This window comes from Chiloscyllium punctatum, chromosome 45 (assembly GCF_047496795.1).
Source record: "Chiloscyllium punctatum isolate Juve2018m chromosome 45, sChiPun1.3, whole genome shotgun sequence".
Classification (NCBI taxonomy): domain Eukaryota; kingdom Metazoa; phylum Chordata; class Chondrichthyes; order Orectolobiformes; family Hemiscylliidae; genus Chiloscyllium; species Chiloscyllium punctatum.
Genome location: NC_092783.1, coordinates 21,947,776 through 21,972,329, shown reverse-complemented (window position 1 = coordinate 21,972,329; position 24,554 = coordinate 21,947,776). Strand labels below are relative to the sequence as shown.

Here is a 24,554-nt window from a genome sequence, read left to right as displayed (position 1 = left end):
TGGTAAATCTTTGGATTGATGACTATTGACAATTGTGCAATTAAAAAAAGAACTGCAGATGCTGAAGATCTGAAATAAAGGAAGAAAGTGTTGGAGAAACTCAGCAGGTCTGGAAGCATCTGTGGGGAGAAAAACAGTTTTGTTTTGAGTCTAGTGATCCTTCATCAGAACTGAAAATGGATGAGGAATCATGGTGTTTATGCTGATGTTTGGGGTTGTGGGTGAGGAGTGAGTTGAATAGATGAACATAGTGCTCAGAGACAGAAAGAAAGAGGCAATGGGACTGCTGATGTTAAGCTGGAAGAGAACTAAATGCTGAATGATTGCCAAAGAAAATGTGGGTAGTTGAAAATGGGTTAGCTGTACAGGAAGCAACCTTACAGAACGGGACCACTAATGTGCAGGTGGGTTATGAACATAGAGGAAGATGTTCATGTTGTGAAGCTGTTAAACTGAATGTAGAGTCCTAAGCACTGTAAGGTACTTAGGTGGAAAATGAGGTGATGCTCCTTCAACTTGTGTTGAGCCTTGTTGGAGCACTGTAGCAGGTCTGAGACAGGAATGTTGGCATGGGAACACGGTAGTGTGTTGAAGTGGTAGGCAGCTGGAAGCCTGGGGTCATTTTTATGGACAAAGTGTATTCAATGGCAATCAGAGGTAAATTTCCCCAATGGTTGGAGTCATATCTGGCACAAAGGAAGATGGTTTTGGTTGTTAGAGGTCAGTCATTTCAGCTCCAGAATATCATACAGGAGCTCTTCAGGCTACTATTCTCAGCCAGAGATTGGAATGCTTGTTGACATTTTCTTTATCTTCAGTATTATTCACAACTTCTTAGATACTGCAGAAATCCATGTCCAAAAGCGATAGGATACAGATGGAAAGAAATATGACTTCTGTGGGGTATTGGATAAAACTTAATAGCATAATTTGTAGGAATATGTAATAGTCCAAGAACGTTAAGATGGAGATCCTGAGAGACTGGGAATCAATGTAAGTCAGTGAGTTGTGTTGGTGGGTGAACAAGATTTGGTCTGAGATAGGGCACAGGAAGCAGAGCTTCAAATGAGCTCTGGTTTCTGAAGTTGCAATCTGGAGGATGATCAGGACAACACTGGAACAATTGTGTCTAGTTTTAACAATAGAACTGGTGAGTCACTGGCCTGAGGAAGATATGGAGATTGTGGATAATGGAAGTGGTATTAGATGACATTGATGATGGAGATGTGATAGGTATCAGAAATTAGGAATGAGCAGTACTTGTCTAAAGGTATAGTTTAAAAAAAATCAACTCTCAAATGGATAACATGGGCTGAACAGTTGGGCTCAACTCAGGTATTGATGAGGACAGAATGGAATTTGTGGATAGTGAACACAGTTTGGGATTGGTGCAAAAGCCAATGCATCCATTTCTCTCCAAGATTTAAAAGGCAAGAACAATAGTATAGTTACAAATTGTTTATAGAATTAATAACTAGAAAGACAGACTTCACAAGAACTCCCTAAAGAGCCCAATATGTGATAGTAACCCACCTGAATTACATGAAATACAGCTTCAATCCAAAAATGTCACCAATAGTGAGATTTGAATCCATGACCCCAGAGCATTAGATTGGATTCTACAGTACTTGTTAAGTGACATAACCACTACACTGTCACCTCCGCAAAGACTGTGTCCAATGTGGGGCTGAAAGCCACAATCCCAAAATTAAGAGAATGACGAGACTGAGGTAACTGGCTACACACCGTGCGCAGTGTGCCTTTGCAGCTGCTGTGCCAAAAGGTTGCTAGTGAGGGGCAATGTTGGATTGGCAATATCAAAACCAGATGTTGCTGGAAAAGCTCAACAGAGCCAGCAGCATTTGTACAGAGAAATCAAAGTTAATCTTTCGGCTGCGATGATCCTTCCTCAGAACTGGAATTGCTAATGGTTGTCCATGTTCGTAGCAGTTTTCAGAGATGACAGGGGCTTTGTTGGTATTTCAGCAGGCATCCCTTGAGTGGTGGGTTGTTGTGGGAACTGCATGTGGTTAGATGGGGCAGAAATCTCACATGAGAGATACAGCAGGGCAGGGTAGCTAATAAATGAATCAGGTTTGGTTAAAAAACAAAAACCCCTCCTTGGCTTCAGGTGAAAACCTTCTAAAAATTCAATATATCTGGACTTAGCCAAAAGAACGTATGATTCAACGTAGAGTTTCAGTTCAGACTCAGCATTGGGGCTGAGTTGAGAAGGTGGACACAGCAGAGAAGATAGTAGGGGTGGTTACTTTGGGAGGCCAGCGGGAGCAGGATTGTGGGGGGAGATGAGAGTGTGAATGGGGCAATCACGTGGGAGGAAATCACCGTATAGAGATAGGAGGTGATGGCAGCGGGTGTGTGGTGGAATAACTTCACAAACTGAGGAGTGGACGGGAGAGCTTCAAACCTCCGAGAGGAAAAACCCAGAGCATGAGGGTAGAGGTAAGCCCTGAGTGTGAAGTTTGGGAAGGGACTTATCGGTGTGGTTCCAAGCTATGGGGAGACTGAGTGGTGAAGTGAGCTTTAAACCCAAGGAAGGGGAATCAGTGGGTGGGAGTTGTACTCTGACCCAGATAAAGGTGAAGGGGTTGATTGGTGGGAGTATGTTCCCTGGGATGAGGGGCGGATAGGGAGACTTTGTGTTGTTCCTTAGCTCCGCAATCTTAAAACAGAAGCCAAATGATAGGGCTATTAGGGAGAGAGATCTGACATGTTTGACTTTGTGATAGTGAAGGAACAGTGATATATTTCCAAATCAGGATGATGTATGCCTCCGAGAGGAAATTACAACTGGTAGTAGTCCCATGCACCTGATGCCCTTGTCCTTCCAGGTGCCCGGTTTGGAAGGTGTGGTATAATGGAGCCTTTGATGAGTGGTGAGTTGCTGTTTTCACTCTATACTTTTAAATTTAAGTCTACTGCAGTGATGTCTCCAATGTTGATCAGAAGGAAGGGTTGTGTGCCCATTAAAATGGAGCAGGTGAAGAAAGCTGCTGGGAAAAATATTGAAAATATACAGTAAGATTTGGAGTTTTTTGTTAATATTGCTGCATTTTGTTAAGAAGCTGCATTTGATGCTGTCCCCATTCATACACAAATTTAACAAACTGTGATCACTTTCACTTCAAGCAAAAAATGCTGGAGATCACAGTGGGTCAGCAGACATCCATGGGGAGAGAGAGAGAGCAAGCGAATGTTTCAAGCCTTGGTGACTCTTCATCAGAGCTGACTTGAAGTGTGGAGTGGACAGCATTTATGTAATAGTTGGGGAGGGGATGGACTGTCTTGAACTGGGGGCGAAAGGGTGATAGTTCAGATTTAAGTGATTGGAATGTGAGAATGTCTGAACAATTGTGTGTTCAATTGCCGGTTAAACCTGCAAGTTAAAAATCTCACAACACCAGGTTACAGTCCAACAGGTTTAACTGGAAGCACTAGCTTTCGGAGCGCTGCTCCTTCATCATTAACTTTGTACACTCCAGTCCAACACCAGCATCTCCAAATCACACCTGAAAGAACAGATAGTCCCACTGAGGTGGGGGGAGGGGAGAGAAGATATGGTGACTGAGAATGTATCAAGTAAAGCTAAAAGGGAAGGAATGGGAGTTGGTTCCCAATTTGCAGGTCTTGACTTCCAGAAGGTTGTAAAGTGCCTAGTCTGACTGGATTGGACTAACATTGTCATCTAGAATCAATAGACAAATGTTGGCAGGAATGAGAGTGATACTTTATTGATTAACCTGCCTGACTGTGCACGATCCCATGATTAGATGATGAGTAGGATTTTTTTTGGTAAAGCATTCAACAGCCAAGACTATTGAATGCTTCTGCATTGGGAGCATGTTAATGAATAATTCTCTGAAAACACTGGGGGCAGATCTGCCCTCAGGCCTATATAATTACCTTTGTTTAACTCCACCACATTAGTGTGACACTCCAGTTTCTTTCCCTCCAACCAAATTGGAAATTCTAGCATGTTAGCATCCCTACAGGCTCCTTTACAATAAGATCATTTTTCGTCCTACCCTTGAGGTCCCATAAGACTAGAGAAAGGTCACCAGACCTGAAAAGTTAACTCTGATTTCTCTTCACAGATGCTATCAGACCTGCTGAGTTTTATTTCCAGAAACTTCTGTGTTTGTTTCTGATTTACAGCATTCACAGTTCTTTCACTTTTTATTCAAGAATAATCAATGTTGTTCTTTTGTTTAAGAAGAGCAGCAAGGATAATCCAGAAAGTTACAGGCTGAATGGTAGGGAAATTTATTGGAAAAGATTCTTAGAGACCGGAGTTACTTGCATTTTGAATAAAGTGAAATTATCAGGAATGGTCAGCATGGATTTGTGCAGGATGGGTGGAAGTGTTGGGGGCTGTGAAGGGGTCTTGTCCCAGAAATTTCATTGAGTTTTTCGAGGAGCTGATAAAGGTGATTGATTAGGGTCGGCCAGTGACTGTTATGTACATGGACTTGATTAAATTGTTTGACAGTGTCCATCACGGTAGGTTAATCCAGAAGATTAAGACACATGGGATCCTCAGTGAGTTGGTAAATTGGATACAAAATTGGAAAAAGTGAAGACTGCAGATGCTGGAGATCAAAGTCAAAAAGTGTGGTGCTGGAAAGGTACAGCTGGTCAGGCAGCATCTGAGGAGCAGGAGAGTCAATGTTTGAAGCATAAGCTCTTCATTCCTGATGAAGAAGAATGAAGAGCTTATGCTCGAAACATGACTCTCCTGTTCCTTGGAATGCTGCCTGACCAACTGTGCTTTTCCAGTGTTATGGACCAGACCTGACCTGTCAAACATTGTTATAGCCTGGGCTGCCTGCTTAAAAATCCAAAGATGTGCAGGTTAGGTGAAATGGCCATGCTAAATTATCCATAGTGTTCAGGGATGTGTAGGTTAGGTGCATTAGTCAGGGGAAAATGTAGAGTAATAGGGGAATGGGTCTGAGTGGGTTATTGTTCAGAAGGGCGGTGTGGACTTGCTGGGCTGAAGGGTCTGTTTCCACACTGTCAGGATTCTAAGAAACGTTGCTATTTGTTTTAGATACGTATATAGCGGATATTCCTAGAATGAATCAGCTGGATCAACTGCCAAGTTTTAAACAAACAGAAATTATTTACAAAATTACAGAATGAAACACAACTCTGATTTCCAGCATCTGCAGACCTGACTGTCTCCGAGTGCTTGTTTATAGTTCTATTATTCTCAGTGCCTCGAAGTTCATTGCTCGTCACACCATGGGCAACTGAATGCTCCTTTGAATAAGATGTGTAACAAAAGATCATTCATTTTTCACAATGGATAATGATGTAAAGGAAGTCCTTTTACACAAATGTCTAATTTTTATTGCTTTGCCAACTTTTGTTTACTTTTACAAAAGAAGTAGCTTTGTCCGGTATGAAATATCATCTTTCAGATCCTACCTGTCATGCTGCTTGAGATTCAATCATTTCCAAGTTATCCTCTGACATCAACAAGTATGAACTCACCTTAATTGCTGCGACCTGTGTCCCAACATTGAGCTCATGCAAATGACCTGAACCCATTTTAACCACACCCACTGCTTTCCTAAACCACAAAATAATGGATTTGAATATCTTTTTACACTTCAAATTCCTCCATTTCCTCATCACACCCTCCCTGAACAGCATCCCACACCTTCATTACCACCTCACCCTACCTCAACAGTGTCTAATACTCTCATTTTGTCCTCACACTCCTCAACAGTATCAAACACACGTATTCTCTTCATCAACAACACCTCACACCCTCGTTCTCTCCTTAACTCTCATCAACAACAGCTACACCCCCACGCCGGCTTCAACAATATCTAACAGCCTTATTTGTGGCTTTTTGTTAACTCTGCCCTTCCAGTCATTGTTCCATCACCCTCTGACACTGCTTCCCAGAATTCTTCATGCTGTAAACTCTCATCCTGCATCAAGATTATTCTGAAGACCCTTTTTCTTGATATTGCCTTCACTGTACCAGTGCATTTCTTGTTCTTTTCCTCTATCTTGTTTGGTGCCAACATTTACCACCACGCTCTGACTATTCCTGTAAGCATACCCTGTATCCCTTCTGATCAGAATCATTTTCTAATTTATGGCATGTTGGTGTGTTAGAGTTTGTATCAATCTAATTTGTGCAGTGTGAATTGGATTCATAATCTCACCACTTCTTCTAATGGTGTGGAAGAAAAATATTGGTATACTTTTAATGCAATTATCAATTAAGTTACACTTTACAGTACATGAACATATTCTGTAATTCAATATAACATCAAGTAAGAAATGACGCTGAGAAAGGTAGAATCTAGATAAACAGCTGGGTCGGTCTAACTTGAGAACAGAGTCAGTGGGGAATTTAGTGTGTTTGGGTGGGGAACAGGGATGGGCACGGTGTGCAAATGGACAGAGAATAGGGTGGACGGGCAGCACAATGGAGTTGGATAGGGAGCGGGATGGTCCTTAATTTGTTACATTCTCAGCAGTAACTCTCATGAAGCCAAAGTATTGCTGGCAAATGTTGGACAAAGAGCTAGAAGCTGCACAAAATTGTGCCAAATCTGATTAAAGTCACTCCAGAATGTGAAACTTGTCTGATTTGCAAATAACAGTCTACAGTCAATCCCCACACTCCAAACAAACATGGCATGTGGAATTTGGAATACAGTCACAGGTTCTGTTTGACTTTGTGATCTTGTCACAGTCACTTGGGGAAAGAGACTGAGGGTTGTTAATGTGGGTAAGACATTAACACTGACCCAAGCAATGCAGCCAGCATCAAATGTTTTAAAAACACAGACATTAAAATGTTTAAAGCTTATTAATATAAAAACTGTTCAGAGCAGTTTCTGCTAATTTGATTTCACTGGAAATGCAATGAAAAAATGATTTCATTTACACTGCAGTTTGGGAAGAGGAATATTGGGAGGAGGGAGGGAAGAAATTTGTGATCTTTCTAGCCCAGCAATCTTTTACACAGATATAAGCCATTGTGTTAGACATCTCCACAGCCTGATGACTGTTCACTGTACTTCTATTGAAGAAAGCCCACATGTTAACTATACGTTTGTTGTGAATTCCAGATTTTGTTTGTCAGAATCAGGCTCCTGGTCACTGACTGTGTCCTTCCCGTCAGCTATTGCTTGCAGCTCCTCCTTCTCAATTGTGTTCTGTGGGTACAGAAATGACAATGACTAAAGGAACAACTAGAGTCAATACAGCACAGTTTCTTCTACTTTTGTGTATGGTAATCTCTCTACCCTGCAAATATATAGAGCCAGTAGCATCCTCAGGTTCTTCCCTCAAATGATCAACCGTTACGTCAGCATAACTGATTTTTATCAACAAAGTTTTGGTGACCACTTAAAACATACCATGGAAATACTTATTTTAGTTCAGCATTCTTATGATGCAGTCATAATGTCCCTACATTTGGACCAGGACGTCTGGGTTCAAGTCTTACCTGTTCAAGAGATATGTTCCATCATGTTTGAGACAGGTTGATTACAGATTCCAGGTTTTTCATGCCAATACAAAGAGACCTGTGGCTACATGTGAATGCTGTTGTTCCTTGAAAGTAGAGTTGCAGGTAGATAGTAGTGAAGGCGGCATGTGGCACGCAGGCCATCACTAATCAGAACATTGAATATAGGAGTTGAGAGATCATGTTGCAGCTGCACAGGACATTAATGATGCCACTTTTAGAATACTACATACAGTTCTGGTCATCCTGCTATCGGAGCAATGTTGTGAAAGGGGAGAGGATGCAGAAAAGATTTACAAGGATATTGCCAGGACTGGAGGGTTTGAGTCATAGGGAGAGTTTGGGGCTTTTTCCCCTTGGAGCATCGGATGCTGAGGATGACATTATAAGGATTTATAAAATCATGTGAGACTTTGATAGAGTGAATAGCCATGGTCTTTTCCTAGGGTGGGGAAGTCCAGAACCACGGGAGCATAGGTTTAAGATAATGGGGGGTAAGATTTAAAAAGAACCTGAGGGGTAACATTTTCATGCAGAGAGTGGTGTATGTATGGTACAAGCTGCCAGAAAAGTGATGGAGATTCATACAATTAAAACGTCTAAAAGGCATTTGGATGAGCACACGAATAAGAATGGTTTAGAGGGGACAGCGGGATTTCCAATTCACACCAGTTCAGAATTCTGTGAGCAGCTGAAAACCACTCCCAGTGCTAGTTTTCCAAGTGATCCATTGGAGTTGAGATCTGCTGTCTCAGACTGAGAGCTACTCAAAACTATTTAGAGAATAGTGACCAGACTGGAAAAGTTTGAACTGTTCTACCTAGAAACGACAGAGGATTCTTAGTAATTAGTGAAAAATTAACTATTATGTCTACTATAGCCAGAATACTGCTTCAAACTAAAATATTTCAATAGGATAATAAGAAATCAACTCAAATTGAGAATTATTTTTCTCATGAGTGCAAAACGTGTAAAACTGTGTAAAATGAATATTTAGGTGGAATTAGAGTCATAGCTGGGGAGATTTACTGAAAATATTAATCTTCAAGAATCTTTTTGAACACAGGAATGACTACACAATTTTGCTTGAAAAGTCAATTTAACACACCAACAGCAGCAGTGTGGAGTTATTATTGTTGTCTGCTATGGGGAATGTAATAAAGTAGTTAGTAAATCACTCTATTCATTAGTCTGTTCACTGTTTGAAACATTATCTACAATCTACATTCCCAGTTCTTCAACTGAACGTCACTCCAGACTATGGAGTAAAGGCCTATTCCAGATCATAAGGGGCACAGTTACGTGAAACCAGTGACACTAAACACAAGAGAATTTGTAATTTGGTCCAAAACGTGCATCAATGCACAAACCACAGTTGAAGCAGTATTGTCATTCTCGTGCATAAATCCTCAAGACCATAAGATGTAGAAGTAAGTCACTCAGCCACTGAGTCTGCTTTGCTGTTCTATGAGATCATGGCTGATTTAATAATCCTCAAATCCACCTTCCCACCGTATTACCGTAACACTTGATTCCCTTACTGATTAAATATCTGACTGTTTTCAACCATGAGTATACATTTGATGAGTATACATTTTCAGTAAGGTTTCATTCTTTTACACTCTAACGAATATAAGCCCAACCTACTCAACTTCTCCTCGAGAGAAAATTCTACCATATCTGTTGTTAATGTTTTTCGTAATCTACTCTACACTAATGTGGGCATCTCTGGCTGGGTCAGCATTTATTGCCCATCTCTTGCCTTTGAGAAGGAGTGTTGACGAGCTGCCTTCTTTACCTACTGCAATGCATGTGTTGCAGGTGGACCCAGAATACTGTTGGAGCAGACTTTCAGGATTATAACCCAGCAACAGTGAAAGAATGCCAATATATTTACAGTTCTGGATGGTGTGTTGCTTGAAGTGAAACCTGCAGTTGGTGGCGTTCGCATGAATTGGCTGTCCTTGTCCTCTTAGATGGTAATGGTCCTTGTTGAGAGTGTGGTGCTAGAAAAGCACAGCAGGTCAAGCAGCATTCTCAGATGCTGCCTGTGCTTTTCTAGCACCACACTCTCAACTCTGATCTCCTGCATTTGCAGGTCCTCAGTTTCTCCAGTAATGTAAAATTATACAGACTTGTTGTGTGCAGGAGAATCTTGGAAGATGCTATCTAAATGGCCTTAGTGAATTTCTGAAGTGCATCTTGTAGATGATATACATGATTGCTACTGAGCATCAGTGGTGGTTACTTTGTCCTTCAGAGTGTTCAAGCTTCTTGAATGTTGCTTGAGTTGCAATTATCTAGGCCAGTGGGGATTAATCCATCACATTTCTGACCTGTGCCTTGCAGATAATGGGCAGGTTTTGGAGAGTCAGGAGATGAGTTTTCGTTCCAGGATTCCTAGCATCTGACCTACTCTCATAACCAATGTATTTATATGGCTAGTCTAGTTTCTGGTCAACCTATTGAACCTTCTCTGATCTGCCTCCAATCCCTTAGATGAGGGGACCAAAACTATTCACAGTATTCTTGTTGTGATCAAGTGCCTAGCACTATTTAGCAAGACCTCCATATTTTTATTTTCCATTCCCTTTGAAATATAGGCTAACATTTCATTTGACTTCCCTAATACCTGCTGAACTTGGATGTGATTTTTGTGACTTATGTCACAAACTCCCAAATATCTAGGCTGCAGCTTTCTATTACCTCCCAGCTTCCCACATTATATTCCATCTGCCAAGATTCTCCTGTACACACAGAAGTCTGTATGCCACCATTTGCCTTCCCAGCTATTTTTGTGTGCACCACAAACTTGGATTTCCTCATTCAAGTTATTAATATGTATTGTAAACAACTGCAGCCCCAGCACTGATCTCTGGGACACTCCACATGTTACAGGTGCCTCCCTAAAATTGCCCCCTTTATCCTAACTCTCTCTCTGAGCTAGCCCATCCTTTATCTCTGCTAATCATTGTTGAGTACCTCCGAATGGACACTTCTGTTGACATAGATGTTGTAGCAGAGCGAATCCTTGTAAGTCATCAGGAGCTTCTTGTCCACCACATTGTTCTTCCCTCCTGTGGGAATCAGTAGTGGATTCAGTGCACATCAATCACATGACAAGAACAACATTTCTGAAAACCTACTGAGATTAGAGAAATGCTCGGTGATGTCAGGAGCAAACAGCTGATCACAGTCACCATCATGAAACAACTAATCTCAGATGCTAAACAAATTCAGGTCTGGTTAGTACCTGGCTGGGAAACTGCCTGGGAACACCAGGTGCAGTAGGCTTTAGAAGGATCTTGTGGTGCTATGGTTATGTCCCTACCTCAGAGACAGGAGGCCAGGGTTCAAGTCACACCTGCTCCAGAGGTGTGTGGTCACATTTTTGAAGGGTTTAATTAGAAAATATGTCGAGGCCAAAGAAGGGCTCTTGTGGTACAGTGGTAAATGTCCTTTTAGCATACAGCACCATCTTGACAACAAAACTTTCACAACGTTTGAAGTGTAAAGTCAGCCACAAGAATTGTGCTGTGATGGTCTTCCAGCCAATATAGAAAATGCATCGGCCAACACTTTGATTTTTTAATGAAGTTACGGCTTCAGTTAAACTAAGTTTACATTTAAAAGAAGTCTCAGAAAATTCAGTCAATTTCAATTTGTGAAGAATAAAATAACCCTGACACAAAAGCAAAATTCAGTAGATACTGAATATCTGTGATGTAAACAGAAAATAGTGGAAATCCTCTGCATCAGCTTGCATCATCTATCTAGTAAGAAACAAAGTTAACATTTCAGGTCAAAAGCTTGTAGATTTGAAATTGACTTTTGCTCGATGTCAGTAACTAGCTTGTCCTCCACTGCATTGTTGGAGGAAACTCTAACTTATGCTTTGTTTCATCAGCAATACTTCGTGTCAATGTTAGAAACTGAAATGTGGACCCATAAAAACTAATTTTTATAGGAATTCTGCTGCAAAGTGTGGACCCACAATCACATTCCTGTAGGGATCAGCCGCAGTGTGGATTCCTAACCTAATGCTCACTAGAATCTGTTGCAAAGTGGAGCTCCCCAATCTCATTCCCGTGGGGAACTGGCACAAAGTATAGATCCACAAAGCTCATTCCCATAGGGATCAGCTTCACTGTGTAGATCCCAACCTTTTCCCTTAGGGGTCTGGTGCAAAATGTGGATTCCCAATCTTGTTCCCATGGGGATCTAGTGCAAAGTGTGGATCTCCTGTCTCATTCCCAGAGGGATCAGCTGCAGCATAGGTTCCCAAAGTCATTCTCACAGAATCTGCCACAAAAATCTGGATTCCTAAACTCATTCCTGTTGGAATCTCCTGTGAAGTGTGGATGCCCAAAATTCATTCTCCTTCAGGATAGCAGCTCATACTTGGGAATGGCTGTGTAGCAGAACATCCTCTTGGCTCCATCTGATTGGTTCTTGATATCTTATTGGTTCTTGGAAATTGATATCAATGTTTCTTTATGGCTCTTTAAAATACTGTTACCATCTCACCAGCCTATTTAGCCCTGATAAACTCATAGAGGAAGCACCCACCTGTCAACAAACTGACTATGAGACCAACAACCATGACAATCAGTGTACCGATTGGGCTCAAGTAAAGATACGAGAGTGAATACAAAGTGTCTGCGATTGCTGGCCTGAAATTGAAAATGAGAAAACAATTAAAGGTTGTCACTAAAATGTTTGGTAGTACAGAACTTAAACACTGCTCAGAGAAAACTATGAATTAAGGCTTTTCTGATGACTGTAAGACAAATAGCTTCAAATTATAATTTCTGTTTAGCAATATTTAAGATTGGGGTTGAAGTATGGCAAAGATCATATGGTGTTTTATTGTGAAATAGACTGTGTTGATAAAAGGGAACTTAGATTGAGGACTGTAATTGTTCATTTACTGATATTCCAAATCCTGAAGTTGGCTCAAGTCCCAGTCAGCCTGATGGTAGAGAAGCTGCCTGTACGTTTGCTAAGTATGGACATTTTTATCCTATAACACCGTCCGTGACTAAATTAGTACTCTCAGTAGGTCAATTTTGGGAACTGGAAATGTCATTTGTGGAGTGAATTCTTCAGAAGTTCTAGGATCAGATATTATCTACCATCTTCAACATTCACTGCCTCACCAATGATATATAGTGACTGTTGTACCATGTGCACATTTCACCAATTTGCCAAGGCTCCTTGCTAAAGTATCTTCCAATTTGTAATCTCTTCCACCAAAAAAAAACAGCAGCAGATTCATAGAAAACCAACTCCTGCACATTCCCCTTTAAAACACACTCCATCCTTACTTGGAACTATATTGCCATTCCTTCAGTGTCACTAGGTCAACATTCTGGAATTCCCTTCCCAACACCACTGTGGATGTCCCTACACCATCAACGTAAGACCATAAGATACAGGATCAGAATTAGGCCACTTGGTCCATCAAGTCTGCTCTGCTATTCAATCATGGCTGATAGGATTCTCAACTCCAACCTCCTCCTTTCTCCCCATCACTCTGACTAATCAAGAACCTATTTATCTCTGTTTTAAAGACACTCAAGGACTTGGCCTCCACAGCCCTCTGCAGCAATGACTTCCACAGTTTCACTACCCTCTGGTTGAAGAAATTCCTCCTCATCTCAGTTCTAAAGGGCATCTCTTCATTCTGAGGCTGTGCCCTCGGCTCCTAGTCTTTCTTATTCGTCGAAACATCTCCTTTACATCCAAGGACTCACAGTATTCTGTAACTTTCAATAAGACTCCCTCCTCATAATTCTAAACTCCATCAAGTACTGACCCAGAGTCCTCAAACACTCCTCACATAAGAAACCCTTCATTCCCAGGATTGTTCTAGTGAGCATCATTGGTACTCCCTCCAAGGTTGGCATATAATTCCTTAGATACGGGTCCCAATGCTGCTCTCCGTATTCCAAAAGTGGTCTGACCAGAGCCTTATACAGCCTTAGCAGTACATCCCTACTCTTGCATTCTAGCCCTCTTGAAATGATTGCCAAAACTGCACTTGCCTAACAGACAATGAAAACATGCAGTTGACCTTAAGGGAATCCTGAACTAGGCCTCCGAAATCCCTTTGTGCTTCAGATGTTTGAAGCCCAGGATCACAGGTATCTCTGTGGTGTTCAACGTTCCACAGACAGCTGCTCTTGCTGTACCCTGAGGTTCACACTCAGTGCCATGCGGTGTCACATACACACTCTTGACATTTCTCTTGAACAGCATTGCAACATGCTGGCTCAGGGCTGTACCAATGCGCAGTTCCACTTCAGCCTCTGGCCATTCACTGTGCTAGTAAGAAACATTTCCTTTTCCTTTCAGGCATCAAGGCTCACAAGATGCAACAACACAGGGATACCCATGGCCTTCTGGAACATTCCTTCCCTCTCCTTCCCTCTGACTCCAACCCCTCCCCCAATCCCACCTGCTGTAGTGTATTCACAATCCCTTCTAACTTTCTGCTCTCCAATGCTGAACGTTCTGTACTCAGCAAAGGTCACAGTTTTGTCCCCCTGCGTCCCCACCTTAATGACCTTTGGGCATGACAAAGAAAGAGTCCTCTCTTCTTTCCCTCAACATTTCTATTTCTGGGGAGAGACTGGTCACTAATATCTACTATAAACCCACCGACTCCCACAGCTAACTGGATTATACATCCTCGCACCCTGTTTCCTGTAAAGACTCCATCCCATTCTCCCAGATCCTCTGTCTCCATCACATATGTTCTAATGAGGCCAACTCGACAAGGGAGCCTCCAAAATGTCCACCGTCTTCCTCAACTGAGGATTCCCCAGCACCATGGTCAGCAGGATCCTCAATGGGGTCCAACCCATCTCCCGCACTTCCACCCTCTCCCCCTCTCTTCCCTCCCTTGTCCTTATCTACCATCCTATCAGCCGCCATTTCTGCCATCTCCAGCCTGGTGTCACCACCAGACACATATTCCCCTCCCCTCCCTTGTCCACATTCTGCAGGGACCATTCCCTCTGGGAAGCCCTGGCACACTCTTCCTTTACTCCCAACAAACCAACCCCCCCAGCCCCATGGCAACTTCCCCTGCAACCACCTAAGGTGTAACACCTGCCTATTTGCCTCCTCTGGCCCAAGCATACCTTCCAGGTGAAGCAGCACTTTACCTGCACTTCTCACAATCTAGTCTACTAGATTCACTGCTCACAGTAGTCTCTCTACATTGGGGAAACAAAGTGCATATTGGATGACTGCTTCACAGAACATCTCCACTCTGCCTGCAGAACAGATCCTGAGCTTCCAGTCGCCTGCCACCTTAACACCCCACCCCTGTTCCCTGGCGTCTCAGCCTTGCTGAAGTGCTCCAGCAAAGCTCAGTGCAAGCTGGAAGAACAACATCTCATTTTCTGTTTGGGGACTGCGCAGCCCTCCAGACTTAATAATTTTAGGGCATGAACTACCCCATGTCCTAGCCCCCTACCACACACACTATGCCTTATCACATAGTCTGCCATTACACACTACCTATTGTTAGCCACTAACAGTCTCCATTAACAACTATTTGCCCTCCCAGCCACACTGTTATTGACTCCTTTGTCTGTCTAATGGTTCTTCTCTCTCTTTGGGCTCTATGCCTGCCTGTTGTTTATTCCTTCCCCTTCCCCCTGCCCTATCTTCTGCATATAAACCAATATTTTCCTAGCTACCATCAGTTCTGAGGAAGGGTCACGGGACCTAAAACATTAACTTTGATTTCTCTTCACAGATGTCGTCAGAAATGCTGAGCTTTTCCAGCAACTTATCTTTCTGTTACCCACCTTCAGACCTTTCAGCTTCCCCTCTATTTCCTGACTCTCCTGAAGTTCGTCACTGCGACCCAATGTGCATTTCCTCCAAAGCTTGCCAGTTCTTCAATTATATCTTAAGATCCATTTCCTCCCTTAGCTTACACAACTTTTACACTTCTATTGCTCTTTCAACACAATTAACAACCCATTTATATTTTGCACTGGGCTGCCGCACCCCTTGCTCCTCCTCCATCACTTTTAAACATATACAAAAAAAATTCTAAACCTCTTCAACTCTGAAGATGTCATACTGGATTCAAAACATTAACACTGTTTTTCTCTCTCCACAGATACTGGCATAGTTGCTGAGTTTCTCCAGAATGTCTTGTTTGTTTCAGATTTCCAGTATCCGCAGCATTTTCTTTTCTCCTCAATAATACTTACTTTCTCACTTGTCAGGCAATGCTATCCCCAATTTACTCTCAATTCAATCAACCTGGGTTTTGAAAGTTCTCTTAAGAATGTTAAGGACAACCCTGTCACTTGCAGAAAATCCTTTTTCATTTCTAGTGCCTAATGCAGGTCAGAGCCTTCCCTTGCTTCATTTACTAACACCACTCCCAAGTCAAATGTTGCCTTTCTTTCAAATTGACTTCAGACAAGCCCCAAACTTTGTCATGCCTCAATCGGGCAGCACACAGGAAATTAAGCTCTGCTATCCCTGGAGTCATCACCAAAGTTAAAGATATCAAAGTACGCAAAATTCTCCAATTTACCTTTATTTTCAATCCAGGTTAACCATGACCATGGACTATGTTCCTGTATTTTACTTCTGAATGACTATTTATTGTAAATTAACAGATTCTAGCTATACAGAAATATAGATGAATGGTCAACATATATCTTGATTGATTAAAGCTCTAACTCTCTTATAAAACATCCCTTACACACATGCAGACAGACACAAAACCAATTGATGTTATGAGAGGAGGGAAAAGCAGGGAAGGCAGTTCAATGATTCCTGTTCATAGGGTTTGCTGAGATGATCATTTTGACTTGCCAGAACTTGCTGCTCCTTAAATCTTTCTTTCCAGGTTGTTTCATTGGCTTACAGGTGACACAGAACGACTGGTTTACAACTGATAAAGTCTCTTACTTTTCAGTTTAGAGCAATAGATTACAGCAACTGGCGAGGGATAATAAATGGGTTTCTTCAGACTTTAAGTGTTCTTCACTGCACAGAAAAGAACACCACCTCCCCTTTTAGACAACTGAGAGTTTCTGGTTATTTCGTTCACACCCACAAGCTTTTCAGCTACCTGGGAGCCCATCACATAGTTGCCAACAAGCAGAAGGCCTTTGCCATCAATAACTGGTGTTCACTGCATAGATTAGATTAGATTAGATTAGATTACTTACAGTGTGGAAACAGGCCCTTCGGCCCAACAAGTCCACACCGCCCCGCCGAAGCGTAACCCACCCTTACCCCTACATCCATATCTACCCCTTACCTAACACTACGGGCAATTTAGCATGGCCAATTCACCTGACCTGCACATCTTTGGAGATCTACCAACTATTTGATAGTCAGCTCAATCAAAATGTGTACACACTCCCTGATGCTGCTCCACCTGCATCGAAACTTCTGCCAGTGGCTGAACAAATACTGTAAACTGCACTTACAAGAAATAACAGCAGCTTGCTTTTAAAAAGTACAGCAAACCTTCCATGACCACTGGTTTTTAAAAATCCTTTTCTCATTTCAGTCCACAATCAAGAATACAAGAAAACAAAAAGATTTGGTCTTTATGTCTCTGAAACAGAAACTACCACCCTGCTTTTCAAATGGTACCCTAGAAGTCTTGTTGGTGGGTTTACCAGTGGAAGGCCACCTTCTATCCGGTGGACCAACAGATAAGGGAATGGATGACTCTTTGGAGGGGATCCCATGACAGTCAGTCAGTATCGATCAGAGCAGTGAGTGAGGTGAGGATCCCGGGACGGGCACTCAGTAACGATTAGAGGAGTGAGTGAGGTGTGGATCTCGGGACGGGCACTCAGTAACGATTAGAGGAGTGAGTGAGACGGGGATCCCACGACGGGCAGTCAGTATCGATCAGAGCAGTGAGCGAGGAGAGGGTCCCGGGACGGGCAGTCAGTATCGACTACAGCAGTGAGCAAATCGAGGATCTCTGGACGGGTGTCTGTAATGATTGAAGCAGTGAGCGAGGCGAGGCACCCAGGACGGGCAGGCAGTATCGATTAGAGCAGTGAGCGAGGCGAGGATAACGGGACGGATAGTCAGTATCTCCTGGAGGCATGGTCATAGCTCCTTTTCTGCCCTGTAGACCTCTATAAACCCATCATGTTGCAGATCCCAACCCTCGGAGTGAAAAACCTCTTCTAAACCTTCTGCCCTTACCTTAAATCTATCGCCCTGCACAGTGAACACAACACCAGAGTAAAAGTTCCAGAATATTTTAATTTGCGCCCTCAACTCATCATCCTTGTCAGACTCCTTGTATTAAAATAAATACAATCCAACCTTGCCAAACTCCCTCATGCCTCAAGTGACCCATAATCTGTTTGTCTTGCCAACTCACTTGCTGTCTCTTCTAATTCTGATGTGCAGTGCCAGTCTTGGACTGGTGTGGACAAAATTACAAATCACACAACAACCGTGGGGGTGGCATGGTGGCTCAGTGGTTAGCACTGCTGCCTCACAGTGCCAGGGACCTGGGTTTAATTCCCGCCTCGGGCGACTGTGTGGGTTTGCTCCGGGTGCTCTGGTTTCCTCCCACAGTCCAAAGATGTGCAGGGTAGGTGAATTGGCCATGCTAAAAATTGCCTGTAGTGTTAGGTGCATTAGTCAGGGTTAAATGTAGGGGAATGGGTCTGGGTGGGTTGCTCTTCGGAGGGTTGGTGTGGACTTGTTGGGCCGAAGGGGCTTGTTTTCACACTGTACATCTAAACTAAAACTAGGATGTAGTCCCAACAGGTTTATTTGGAAGCACTAGCTTTCAGACCAGTATTCCTTCAACAGGTGGTTGTGGAGCAATATCATAAGACACAGAATTTATAGCAAAAGATTACAGTATCATGCAACTGATACAATATATTGAACAAACCTAGAGTGCTGTTAAGTCTTTCATCTTTTAGAATGGATTCCAGGTTTCGGTTCATTAATATGTAAATCCCAGAACTCTTTTAAAGTACATTCTTGAGATAACTTAAGGTTTTATATTTTAAAAAAGTGGCATCTCAGCTCAGACATTGTATTAAAGGTGGGGGTTAGAGTCTGTCTGTATCCCAATCTTGAGTCGGACTGGTTCAACTTACAAAATGTTTGACTGCCTGCAGATTGTGTGCTTTTTCAGCAAAGTAGAATGTATCTGCAAACATAATTCTGCAAATGCAAATTCACCCCATAGACTTCAATGTATGTGTGCGTGCATGTGAGTGTGTGCATGTGGTGTTAGTGCATGTGAACGTGTGTTTGCGTGAGCGTGATGGACTATAAGCCTGTGAGAGGGTGTGCGTATGGATGTGAGTGAGTGTGTGTGTGTGTGTGTGAAAGACAGGGTGTGCGTGAGTGTGTATGTAAGAGTGTTTTTTGCATGTGTGCATATGTGTGTGTGAGAGAGTGTATAGTATTGTGGATCAAAGTTTTAAAAACTTACACAGAACTCCCCCATTTCTCTGTCTTTCTGAACCAGGTTGACCAAAAGCACAGACCAGGTTTCTGTACTTAACGAGAATGACTGTTTATTACAAATCATTCGACTCTAACTATATATAAACAATTGCAAACTGTTGACATAAAGCTTTCCCAGTTAAGACTCTAACCCCCTTATAAACTCCCCTCTCCACACAGATAGAGACAGAAAAGGAACATAGTTAAATGGATCCAAAGAATAAAGCACAAAGAACCTTACAGCACAAGAACAGGCCCTCCAGCCCTCCAGGTCTACGCCGATCCAGATCCTCGATCTAAACCTGCTGCTGTTTTGATATCCACCCTGTCTACACCTATTGTGAATTTGTAGCCTCAGTCAGGTTCCCCCCCCCCACCTCAGTCTTTCCAATGAAAATATTCCTAATCTACTCAACTCTCCTCATAGCTAGCACCCTCCACATCAGGCAACATCCTGGTGAACTTCCTGCACCCTCTCCCAAGCATCCACATCCCTTTGGTAATATGGTGACCAGAACTGTATGCAGTATTCCAAATGTGGCCGAACCAAAGTCTTATACAACTGTAACATGACCTGCCAACTCTTGCACTCAGTATCCCATCCAATGGAGGAAAGCATGCCATATGCCTTCTTGACCACTCTACTGATCTGCATTGCCACCTTCAGGGGACAATGGACCTGAACACCCAGATCTCTCTTTACATCAATTTCCCCAGGATTTTTCCACTTACTGTATAGTTTGCTCTTGAATTGGATCTTCCAAAATGCATCACCTCACATTTGTCCGAATGAAATCCATCTGCCATTTCTCTGCCTAACTCTCCAACATATCTATAGTCTGCTGTATTCTCTGACAGTCCCCTTCACTATCCGCTACTCCACCAATCTTAGTGTCATCTGCAAACTTGCTAATAAGACAACATACACCTTCCTCCAAATCATTTATGTATATCACAAACAACAGTGGTCCCAGCACGGATCCCTGTGGAACACCACTGGTCACAGGTCTCCATTTTGAGAAGCTCCCTTCCAATATTACTCTCTGTCTCCTGTTGCCCAACTAGTTCTCTATCCACCTAGCTAGTATGCCCTGGACCCCATGCGACTTCACTTTCTCCATCAGCCTACTGTGGGGAACCTTATCAAATGCCTTACTAAAGTCCATGTATATGACATCTACATTCCTTCCCTCATCAATCAACTTTGTCACTTCCTCAAAGAATTCTATTAGGTTTGTAAGACATGACCTTCCCTTGCACAAAACCATGTTGCCTATCACTGATAAGCCCACTTTCTTCCAAATGGGTATATACCCTATCCCTCAGTATCTTCTCCAGCAGCTTCCCTACCACTGATGTCAGGCTCACAGGTCTGTAATTACCTGGATTATCCGAGCTACCCTTCTTGAACAAGGGGATAACATTAGCAATTCTCCAGTCTTCTGGGACCTCCCCTGTGTTCAAGGATGCTGCAAAGATATCTGTTAAAGCCCCAGCTATTTCCTCTCTCACTTCCCTCAGTAACCTGGGCTAGATCCCATTTGGACCTGGGGATTTGTCCACCTTAATGCCTTTTAGAATACCCAACACTTCCTCCCTCGTTATGCCAACTTGACCTTGAGTAATCAAAGATCTATCCTAACCTCAACATCTGCCATGTCCCTCTCCTCAGTGAATACTAATGCAAAGTAATCATTAAGAATCTCACCCATTTTCTCTGACTCCACGCATATCTTTCCTCATTTGTCCTTGAGTGGGCCACCCTTTCCCTTGTTACTCTCTTGCTCCTTATACAGGCTTTGGGGTTTTCCTTACCCATGCTCACTAAGGATATCTCATGACCCATTTTAACCCTCTTCATTCCTTGTTTCAAATTGGTCTTACAGTCCAGATATTCTTCCAAAACCTCAACTGTCTTCAGTCGCCTCGACCATATGTACACATCCTTTATCCTCTTATGGCAAGAAAAACTAGAAAGGCCGGTTCAGTGGTCTCTGTCCATGTCGATTGCCAAAATGATCTTTGAACTAATCAGAACGCTGCTTCTCTATCTTCTTTCTCCAGATACTCTCACCTATTTTCAGGAGACATAGGGCTACTGGTTTCTACTTGTCACAGCTTACAACAACTGGACTGGGGTAATAAACTGGTTATCTTCAGACCTGAGATGCCTTGCACTACAGTGGAGACAACCTTGCCTTTGTGGCAATCTAGTCGCCTATGACTATCTCATTCACATCTCCAAGCTGTTCATCTGTCTCATATCGATCACATCACTATTTGCCTTTATCATCAATAGTTGGTCACTAGTTTAGACACTGGTTAGCTGCTTCTGGCCAGCTGAAACTTCAATCATATCTATATCCCAGCTCCAACTTCCATTATTACTTGAACAAGCAGCTGTGTAAAAAGTACTTACAATGAGTGTCAGGGTATTTGTCTTTAAAAAGTGTAACAATCCTTTGGTTTTTTTTTAGAAAAGTGATTTTCCCATTTCAGTCATTACAGAATTCTCATTAAAGAAAACTAGAAAAGAATTCACAGAGCATCAGGAAGAGGTTTAAAGTAAGGTTTGGAGATAAGGGGATGGTGTCAGCTGTAGTGGAAATTTGGTGTATGTCTTCCGTTGCTCCTGTTGTTAACAGTTATTATCATTCCCAGTGTGCTTAGAAACCTGGCCCTTCATGACTTTTTCTCTTCTCTTCCAATGTTAAGACTAAAAAAATTGTACGAAAGAACCACATATGACACTAAAAATGGAAGCCTCCTTCCTACACAAAGAAGTCAGGAGAATGATAACATAATCTGAACTAAGACCAATTAAGAAGTTCAAACTGTCTGCAGGTACCTTGGACGAGTACACCACCATCAAGTGTGTGGAAGAAACCATATCAAGGAATTCAATCCAGGTGTTCACCAACAGGAAACCCTGGATGAATCAGGACATGCAGAACCTGCTAAAAATCAGGTGTGAGGCCTTCAGATCAGGAGACCCACTCAAATATAAGGAATCCAAGTATGATCTTCACAGAGCCAGGAAGACAGCCAAGGACCAAAACTGATCCAAACTAGAGACCCAGATAGACACCTGGCGACTATGGCAAGGACTGACTGACATCAAAGATTTTAAGAAGAGACAGTGCAAGATAACATAACCCTCCCAGATCGTCTCAACGCCTTCTATGCTCACTTTGAGCAGAATTTCAACGGAGAGGTAACACTATTCCGACAAGTCCTAACGAACCTATCCCAACAGTCACTGCATCAGAGGTCAGATCAGTTTTCCTTCGTGTGAATCCAAGGAAAATGATGGGACCAGACGGAGTACCAGGCCGTGCACTAAGAGCATGCACAGATCAACTGGCAGAGGTCTCCTCGAACATCTTCAACCTCTCCCTGCAGCAGTCCACTGTCCCTGCCTGTTTCCAGAGGGGTAACATCATCCCTGTGCCTAAGAAGGCTCATGCAGCATGTCTCAATCACCACCACCCAGTGGCCCTAACTTCGGTGGGCATGAAGTGCTTTGAAAGGCTGGTCATGGCATTAATCAACTCGAGGCTCCCCACTACTCATGACCCACTCCAACTTGCCTATTGGATCAACAGATCCTCGCCAGATGCCTTATCACTTGCATTTCACTCCTCCCTAGAACGTCTTGACACCAAGAACAGCTATGTAAGAATCCGACTCATTGACTACAATTCAGCCTTCAACACTATTATCCCCTTGAAACTAATTACTAAACTCAGTGATCTTGGACTAAGCCCCACTCTCTGCAACTGGATCCTCAGTTTCCTGACTGACAGGCCACAATCAGTGAAGATTGGGGACAATATTTCATCCTCACTAACACTCGACACTGGTTCCCCCGAGGGATGTGTACTCAGCCCCCTACTGTACTCACTGTATACCCATGGCTGTGTCACTAAATACCAGACTAATACCATTTACAAGTTTGCTGATGACACCACCATGTCAGTCGAATCTCAGATGGTGACCAAACAGACTACAGATGGGAGGTGGAAGACCTGGAAAAATGGTGCACTGAGAACAACCTTGCTCTCAATGCCAGCAAAACCAAGGAACTCATTGTTGACTTTAGGCAGGATGTTACTCATGCCCTCCTACACATTAACAACACAGAGGTGGAATGAGTGGAGAGTGTCAAGCTCCTGGGAGTGGTCATCCACAACAAGCTTTCTTGGACTCTTCATGTGGACGCACTGGTTACAAAGGCCCAACACTGTCTCTTCTTCCTCAGGCAGCTGAAGAAATTTAGCATGACGGCGAGTACCCTTGGCAACTTTTATAGGTGCACCATTGAGAGCATTCTGTCTGGATGTATCACTACCTGGTATGGCAACTGTACCATTCAAGATCGAAGATGGTTACAGAGAGTGGTGAACTCGGCCCGGACAATCACAAAGGCCAACCTCCCGTCTACAGAATCCATCTACCAGGCCCACTGTCAAGGAAAGGCCGCAAACATTCTCAAAGATCCACCACACACTGGCAATGTTTTTCTACAACCTCTACCACTGGGGAGAAGGTACAGAAGCCTAAACCAACCAGTTTCGAAACAGTTTCTACCCTACTGTCGGTAGAATATTGAACAGACTCACAAACTCTTAACATTTGCTAAGACCTGTGTTTTTGTTTTTGCCACTGTTTACCTATTATTTACTTATCTATGCTATTTAACTATGTGATCTGCCTGTATTGCTGTGTCTCTGTACACATGACAATAAATTCAATTCAATTCAATTCATTCATTCAAGTTCCAAGCCTGGGTCAAAGATTGTTAACATTTTTACTCATTTATCTTAGCCCTCCCATCCTCCATATTCTGGATCATGGGGACAATAAATGATGTTTCTTCCAATATGAGATCAGAAGTGGAAATGTTTGCTGATAATTGCACAATGTTCAGCACTATTCATGATTCCTCAGATACTGAAACAGTCCATGACGGCGAGTACCCTTGGCAACTTTTATAGGTGCACCATTGAGAGCATTCTGTCTGGATGTATCACTACCTGGTATGGCAACTGTACCATTCAAGATCGAAGATGGTTACAGAGAGTGGTGAACTCGGCCCGGACAATCACAAAGGCCAACCTCCCGTCTACAGAATCCATCTACCAGGCCCACTGTCAAGGAAAGGCCGCAAACATTCTCAAAGATCCACCACACACTGGCAATGTTTTTCTACAACCTCTACCACTGGGGAGAAGGTACAGAAGCCTAAACCAACCAGTTTCGAAACAGTTTCTACCCTACTGTCGGTAGAATATTGAACAGACTCACAAACTCTTAACATTTGCTAAGACCTGTGTTTTTGTTTTTGCCACTGTTTACCTATTATTTACTTATCTATGCTATTTAACTATGTGATCTGCCTGTATTGCTGTGTCTCTGTACACATGACAATAAATTCAATTCAATTCAATTCATTCATTCAAGTTCCAAGCCTGGGTCAAAGATTGTTAACATTTTTACTCATTTATCTTAGCCCTCCCATCCTCCATATTCTGGATCATGGGGACAA

General features: G+C 42.8%; 1 protein-coding gene and 1 long non-coding RNA gene across 2 annotated transcripts in view; one reads left to right on the top strand and one right to left on the bottom strand.

Moving 5' to 3' along the window:
- Window positions 1–24,554, top strand: part of LOC140467217 (uncharacterized) — a 95,269-nt gene that overhangs the window by 32,551 nt on the left and 38,164 nt on the right. The gene's annotated exons all lie outside the window — the stretch shown is intronic.
- The window catches only part of LOC140467216 (sodium-coupled monocarboxylate transporter 1-like), a 21,408-nt gene continuing 3,795 nt past the window's right edge, over window positions 6,942–24,554 (bottom strand). The window contains exons 2-4 of the mRNA XM_072563440.1: window positions 12,089–12,192; window positions 10,502–10,596; window positions 6,942–7,205 (exon numbers count right to left, since the gene is read on the bottom strand). Coding sequence (XP_072419541.1) covers window positions 7,095–7,205; window positions 10,502–10,596; window positions 12,089–12,192 — 310 coding nt within the window. The 3' untranslated portion in view covers window positions 6,942–7,094. The remainder of the gene's footprint in view (window positions 7,206–10,501; window positions 10,597–12,088; window positions 12,193–24,554) is intronic.